Source organism: Prionailurus viverrinus, chromosome C1, assembly GCF_022837055.1.
Source record: "Prionailurus viverrinus isolate Anna chromosome C1, UM_Priviv_1.0, whole genome shotgun sequence".
NCBI lineage: Eukaryota > Metazoa > Chordata > Mammalia > Carnivora > Felidae > Prionailurus > Prionailurus viverrinus.
In genome coordinates, this window is record NC_062568.1 from 77,560,458 (window position 1) to 77,568,193 (window position 7,736).

General features: G+C 44.1%; 1 protein-coding gene across 2 annotated transcripts in view; it reads right to left on the bottom strand.

Annotated features, from left to right (window-relative positions):
- EPC2 (enhancer of polycomb homolog 2) overlaps positions 1 to 6,606 on the bottom strand; it is a 120,218-nt gene extending 113,612 nt beyond the window's left edge. Inside the window, exon 1 of one of the 2 annotated variants that reach the window (XM_047871254.1) lies at positions 6,182 to 6,606. In XM_047871254.1, the coding sequence (XP_047727210.1) occupies positions 6,182 to 6,334 (153 nt within the window). In that variant the 5' untranslated portion in view covers positions 6,335 to 6,606. The remainder of the gene's footprint in view (positions 1 to 6,181) is intronic. The other variant, XM_047871252.1, reaches the window with a different exon arrangement.
- Between the last annotated feature and the right edge of the window lie 1,130 nt (positions 6,607 to 7,736).

A 7,736-nucleotide genomic window follows, 5' to 3' on the forward strand; every position in this document is an offset into this window, starting at 1 on the left:
AATGGAAGCAGGCTCCAGGCTCTGAGCCATCAGCCCAGAGCCCGACGCGGGGCTCGAACTCACGGAGCGCGAGATCGTGACCTGAGCTGAAGTCGGACGCTCAACCGACTGAGCCACCCAGGCGCCCCCAATTTAACTATTTCTAATGCTCTTTGTCAGGTCAACTTAACCTGGTAGTTTCTGCTAACTTTCCAGATATGTTTTTGACCTCAATGACTCATTTACATTTCCCGAAGTCAAGTTCTATATCATATTCTTCTTTTAATTTTAATCCTAGCAACACTCCAGCACACAGCCTTACAAATACTCTTATCCATGGTTACCCCTTCAAAAGTTTCCTGATGTCATATTTAGGTAACACCGGGCACTCAGATGATAACTGGCTAGTATATGCTTTTGTTGAAAGAATAAATGCTCAGTGTTTTTACAATATCAATTTACAAAATTTTATTTTATACCCTCTCTAGAACTCCTCTATAATGAAACATGAAATGTATTAGTGACAAAAAAAACTCTGAAATGTAAGAAACACTGAATATATTCCTACTCTCACTGTTGCTTAAAATATTAAGAGGATATCAAAATTAGGCAACTAAAGCATAAAAGGAGAAATGGCAATTCAAATCAGTCATGATCTTTTTCTTTAAAAATAAGCAGAATTAGGGGCGCCTGGGTGGCTTGGTCGGTTAAGCGTCCGACTTCAGCTCAGGTCATGATCTCACAGTCTGTGAGTTCGAGCCCTGCGTCGGGCTCTGTGCTGGCAGCTCGGAGCCTGGAGCCTGTTTCGGATTCTGTGTCTCCCTCTCTCTCTGCCCCTCCCCTGTTCATGCTCTGTCTCTCTCTGTCTCAAAAATAAATAAACATTAAAAAAAAATTTTTTTAAAAATAAGCAGAATTGGACACCTGGGTGGTTCAGTCAGTTAAGCGTCTGACTTCAGCTCAGGTCATGATCTCGCAGTTCAAGAGTTCGAGCCCCGCGTCAGGCTCTGTGCTGACAGCTCAGAGCCTGGAGCTGTCTTCAGATTCTGTGTCTCCCTCTTTCTGTCCTTTCCCTGCTCATACTCGGTCTCTCTCTCAAAAATAAATAAAACATTTTTAAAAATTGAAAATAAGCAGAATCACATGCTTCATAGAAATTTTGGTTCACTCTGATACAAAAAGGTATCTTATACAAATCTACATACACCTATGAGAAGGGTAATTAACACAAAATAAAAATATTGCAGCCATACCTGTGTGTTCAAAATTGTGTATTTAAAGGGGCCTCTGACTCAAGAGGGAAAAAATATATGCATTTAGTATTTAGGTACATGTTGTATCAAAGTAAGAAACCAAAAAGAATTCCATGAATAATTTCCCAAAATCTGCTAATGAATTACACACACACGCATGCACGCACACACAGTGTTTCATAAAAACATAGATCTTAGTATAGAAAGAAAAAAAAAAGAGGCTCATTCAACACTTAACCAACATTTAGCAAACATATATTATGTTCCAGGCACAGTTTCAGATACTCAGAATACATTAATGAACAAAATATGCAAAGATCCTTGTCCTTACATAGATTATATTCTATTAAAATAAAATCTAAACAATAAAAAATAATAGTTTCCCACAAATTTCTTACATGCTTATGGTAACGTAAACATTCAGATAAACATAATGGTACCACTACAGAGAAACAAAGTAAATAAACTTCTAAGAAAAAAGGAAAAAGAAACAGAAAATCTGAAAAGCCAAAAGCAAAAATCATACACAATTAAGTGATGAAAAACTACAGTTAGCAATTTACTTATTTGTTTTAATAATTTATTGTTTTTAATGTTTATTTACTTGAGACACACACACACACACACACACCCCGGGGATGGGCAGAGAGAGACACGTACAGAATCTGAAGCAGGCTCCAGGCTCTGAGCTGTCAGCACAGAGCCCGATGCGGGGCTCAAACTCTTGAACTGCAAGATCATGACCTGAGCTGAAGTTGGACACTCAACCGACTGAGTCACCCAGGCGCCCCTAGTTAGTAATTTAATATTCCAATCAAATCAATGTCATCTTTCAAAGTTCCCCAATTACAAAAAGTAAAACAATGTTTACAAAACCTGTAATGAACTTAACAGTTCAGAAGCTAATTTGGGATTCTGTAAGAAGTCAACATGAATCACAGTGGTTATAAGAATGGGTTTTGTGATATTAAAACCAAGGGCATGAATTATAGCCCTGCCAGTTACTAACAGTGAGACCCACAGTTTTTTCATCCATAAAACAGAAACAATAATACTACATAGGCTGTTGTTACAAAGATTCAATGAAAACCAAAAACAGGAAGCAATTCAAATATCCAGATGGATGGATGAATATATTACAACAATTCACTAGAATACTATTCAGTAATAAAAAGGAATGGACTGATACATGTAACAAGGATGAATCGTTAATGCATCATGCTGAGCAAAAGAAGCCTGACACGAAAGAGTATGTGAAATCCATTTAAATGTAATTCTAGAGAAAACAATACTAAAATCTATAGGGAAAGAAAACAAATGAGTAATTGCTTAGAACTACTGGTGTAGATGGAATGACTTGCAAAGGAGCACAAGGGAATTTTTTGGGTGTTTGAAATGTTGCTTTATCTTGATTGTGGTGGCATTTCCTTGTGTGTACATGTAGGTCAAAACTCATAAACTCTATGCTTTAAATGAGCACATTTTATTGCATATAAATAACTCAAAAAAGTTAATTTTAAAAAGGATTAAATGAACTAATCGTATGTAAAGTTATTAACATAGTATCTGGGACACAAGTAGTAGTCGAAAAATGGTTAAGTACTGTATTATCAAAAAACATCAACTACCTCTATACAACACTCAAGGGGTGTTGTGATGATTACCTGATCATTCTAGTTTAGATTCTAAATAAACACAAGTTAACAGTATTTGACCTAAATCAAGTGTCATGTAGAGCACTATAGAGACCAAGTTTAGGAGGATGCCTACTGGCAGACCTTAGGCAAAAGACAAGGAAAATGAGGAAAGGGAACAAAAGAAGATGCCTACATGTCCAAAAGAAAAGAAAGAGCTAAGAGAATGATGAGAGTGCTACCAATGTCAAAGAATGCCTAGATTATCTCATCTAAGTATTATCAAAATATAACTCAAAACTGAGTCAATGACTATATAAACAAAGTCTAATAATAATCCAATAGACACAGTTTTTAATTTTACCGGGGCGGGGTGGGGGCGGAGTGAGAATGGAGGTTAAGATTCATGAAGGTGGTTCAAGTGAAGTCAAAAGATTCTGTCAACCAAGCAGGAAAGGAGTCATATTGTGGATAGTTAGAAATGCAAAGCAACAATTATAAATCCACAAGCCAAGGTTGTTATTTTTTTTTTTTACAAGTCTATATAATTTAAAAAATACTTACAAAAGTAACTAGAACATGTTGGTAATGGAAGTTGAATTGAAATACAACTCAGGGGCACCTGGGTGGCTCAGTCGGTTAAGGGTCTGACTCCTGATTTCAGCTCAGGTCATGATCTCATGGTTGTGAGTATAAGCCTGCTTGAGATTCTGTCTCCCTCTCTCTGTGCCTCCCCTGCTTGCGTGAATGCCCTCTCTCTCTCTCAAAATAAACATACATTAAAAAAAAAAAAAGAAATACAACTCAAATGAAACACAAAACATTTATGAAATTTATATTTTACTGCTGCTTAGAACTGCTTTTCAAGGCAGAACAGTTTTTTAATTTTATTTCGAGAGGGAGTGCACATGAGCGAGAAAAGGGCAGAGAGAGAGGGAGAGAGAGAGGGAGAGAGAGAGGGAGACAGAGAAACTGTCAGAGCAGAGCCCGACTTAGGGCTTGATCCCACAAACCATGAGATCATGACCTGAGCCGAAATCAAGCGGAAGCTTAACTGACTGAGCCACCCAGGTGCTGAAAGCAGAACATTTTTTTAAAATGAACAAATAATTCTGCTTAATAACAGAAGTCCTGTAAACAGGACCAGAAGAACTGAACCGACTGTCACTCATGTAAGCACAAGTCTTCTTACACGTTAATTTAAAAAAGAGGAAAGAAAAAACGAACACCCCAACTGTACATTCTGGGAAGCAAAAGATAGTTATAAATCTTAACTGTCAGGGTTTGTTCAGTTTTGTTTTGATTTTAAGTACCACCACTTGTAACATCAAAGAGGCAGAAAGGACCAAAGAGTCAGAAGTCCTGGGTTTCAACTCTAGTTCCATCATAAATTGGATTTCTTCTTCCCTGAAGTGGGCAACTGAAGCAGGCTACTGAAAATAATCCAATATAATCTGATTTCCAATCTCCAGATTGAAAATCACAACTGTTACTGAAAAAGTTAACAGTGAAAGGGTTTCATTATTTGTTTTTAATACATCATTAAAAAAATAACTAAACTGCAAGTTTTCTTCCTAAATTCAGGTAAAATACCAAGACACATGTGGCAAACTAAGGACCAAAAGCTGTAAGTATATTGCTGCTCAGTTCACAAAAAGTAACTTATCTTTCGGGTTAATTGTTCATTCTAGAACAAGCTTCTTGATTTTAGTTCTTCTCAAACCCAAATAACTGGATCCAAGTAATTACATCACTAGTGATACTTGAAGATTCATAAGCTACTTCTCCTCTTGGGTCAAATCCCATACAATAATATTAACAAAAATTTAACTTTGTGGAATACAAAGTTGTGTTTTTTAAAGTCCAATTCAATTCTTGTACATACTATAACTTTATTTTAATTATCGTTCCCATGGAAAATTGAGCTGCTAGAAATAAACTTCATTTTTAAAACAAAAAGAATATTCTCATATGACTTAGATCTAAATCTACAGCAAATGTTGGGTTTTCATCTTATTTTTTGAAAAGCTGAATACTTAATGTTCATCCCGATACCGTTGCCATATTCATTTTCTCCTGAAAGTGTAAGACTTCCAAGTAATCAAAGACCAAAGAAAAATGTGATTAAATCACAGCAGAAAGTAGTAATAACAGGGTAATATAATGAGGTCAGAACTGGAGCAGCCAATCAAAGGCATAAAAGCATTTCCTGCAATATTAATAGTCAAAAGAGAAAACCAATCACAGAAACCTCGAGCCTTCTTCTGACAGTCACAGAAGCAAGAGAACCAATCCACGCACACCCAGGGTTGACAATAAGGCGGGACCACAGGTTCATTGAAGAAATCCTTGAGGGTGCAGTTACTATGAACTTCGCACGCAAGTTAACACCACTCCAGAGTCATAAACACAGTCAAGCCAGACAAAATTCAACAGTATGCCAAATTCCATCAGGGAGAAAAGCAGAATCTTTGCAGAAACCGTTGTGTTATCAAAAATGCAACCGTCAATTTGGATGCATTAAGTCCTCAACTTCCAAAAGACCACCCTCTATGATGACAATTCCCGGGGACGCGGCGCGGGGACAGGGCAGCGCCAGCGGCTCGTAGGTGAACATCCCTGTTTGCTTTCTAACGCTGTGTACCGAACCGGTGCCGTCCCGGCTAGGTGGGCAGCGCCGTCCCTCTCGCCGCCGCGGAGCCAGCCGGTCAACGGCTCTCTACCGCTACACCCCGCTGGGTAGTCGCGGCTCCCGCCCTCCCCCGCCGCAGTGCTGCACCGCCTCATCCCGCTGCACCACCGGCGGCCGGGGAGCCGGGATTACCTTGCTAGGAGGAAGGTGTTTGTTATGAACGCGCTTTACTTTCCACAAGTAATTTCAACGAGAACCCAATGCAAAACTAAATTTGAAAGTGGGAAGAGAAAACCCTTCCTAGCCAAAAGATCCCTCGCCCATTAATTAACCCCGTGCCGGAGGAAGGTTCGGAGTGGAAGGTAAACAGAGGCCGTACGCCAAGTGCGGCCAAAACATCCCCTGCGCCATTCCCGGCCGCCGCTTACGGCAAGGCCCCCTTACGGCAGCGTAAGCGGCGCTGCGAGCTAATCACAACACTGGGACGCAACAACATGGCGGCCGCGGGCGGGCGCTGCGCCGGCCGAGAGGGTTTACGCTACTCCGCCGGCGTAGAGTCCCATGCGTTGGAGCGGCAGCGGCGCCCTCCAGCGAGCGTAAAGCGCTCTGTGAATGGCGAGGCCCGACTGACAAAGGGGAGGGGGGAGGAGGGAAGGGGGGGTAATAAACACTCGAGTCCCTACCGATTCCTCCTCCTTCTCCATCCCGGTGGGCATCTGGGGCACGGCCCGGTTGATGGAGACGCAGTCGTTGAGATCAGGCATGTCCTTGCCGCGGTAGATAGGCAGCGGTTTGGCGGCGTCCAGCGCCCGCGCTCGGAAGGAGAGTTTACTCATTGTCTCCCCGCCTTACAGGAACAGCCCGGGCGGCGGCGGCGGGGCGGGCGGGGAGGGGGGGAGGACTCCCGCCGCCTCCTCCACCTCCTTCCTCAGTGCAGCGCGGCCGGCCCGCTCCTCCTCCTCCTCCTCACTGCCCCCGGCCACAGCATGGGCGCCCACCCCGCCCGAAAACAGACCCCCGCCGCCCGCGGCCGCTTCCACACACTAGATCCGCCGCTCGCCCGCCCGATCCGCTCCCTGCGCCATGGCCAACATGGCGGACATTACCACAGCGGCGGCGAGCGATCCCGGCAGCCCGCGCGAGAGCGCGCCCCCGCCGCGGGGACGCGCCTCGCCCTCTCCCTCCCTCCCTCCTTCCTCTCCCTTCCCCTCCCTCGCCTGCCCACCCACTCTCTCCGCGGCGCTGCCGGCCCGCGGGAGCGTGCTCAGCCTCGGGCCGCTCGGGGGAGAGGGGGCGGCGGTGGCCCTCGGCTCGTTGGTCCGCGTCTCGCCGTGTGGCAGGTGCCAGGTGCGCAAGTTAACCCGCGCCCCCGAGCGTGCACCTTTGCCTCCGCGGCCCCGACACCCCGCTCGCAGAGTGCCCCGAGGGAAAGCGCCGGGCAAAGCTCGGCCGCGCGGAGCAGCGCGTGTCTGCAGAAGTCCGTGAGCGGGAAAGGAAGATGTCAACCAGTGCACAACAGCCACCAGCGAGCCTGTACTTAGCGCTGTCTACACCGCGCCCCGAACGCCAGCGAATTCGCACATCCCCGTGAGGTGCGAAAGGTCCCCTCCGTCTGCCCACTCAGAGCGGCGCAGATCTGCGGAGTCCCGCCCGCCCCAAAAACGGTCAAGCAGCCCCTCCACCCTGTATCCTCTATTCAGTACCTGCCCCAAAGAGCTCTCCGTGGTAATACATCCTCGCTCATCCTTCGCGGGGAGGATGCTAATGGCAGCAGTGAGGGTTAATGTTTGAGGCTGCCAAATGCAACAAGTGCCCTTGAACCTGTCACCCAAACTTATTAGAGTTATTTAGTGGATGGTAGATATTATTCTGATTTCAAAAACAGTGTTCTTAGGAGTTAAACTTATGAAAGTTAATCAAGGCAGCACACATTTCCGAAGTGGCAGATGTGTGTGAAATACTGGGTATTATGGAAGACGCAAAGAAGTTTGAAATAAAGTTCCAACCCTCAGAGATCTTTCACGTTAATGAGATGATAGGTTGGTTGGAAAGATGAGTAACAGTAAGAGATGTGAATAGTTGAAGAACTGGGCAAAAAGTAATATAAATGATGGGAAAAAATTAAAAGTGTAAATACTTTACACAGGAGATGACACAAGGCAGTAGGACATGATTAGTTGCCAAGTGAGTTGCACGGGCAACAATGGCTATAAGAGAGCAGAGAAAGGAGACATTACT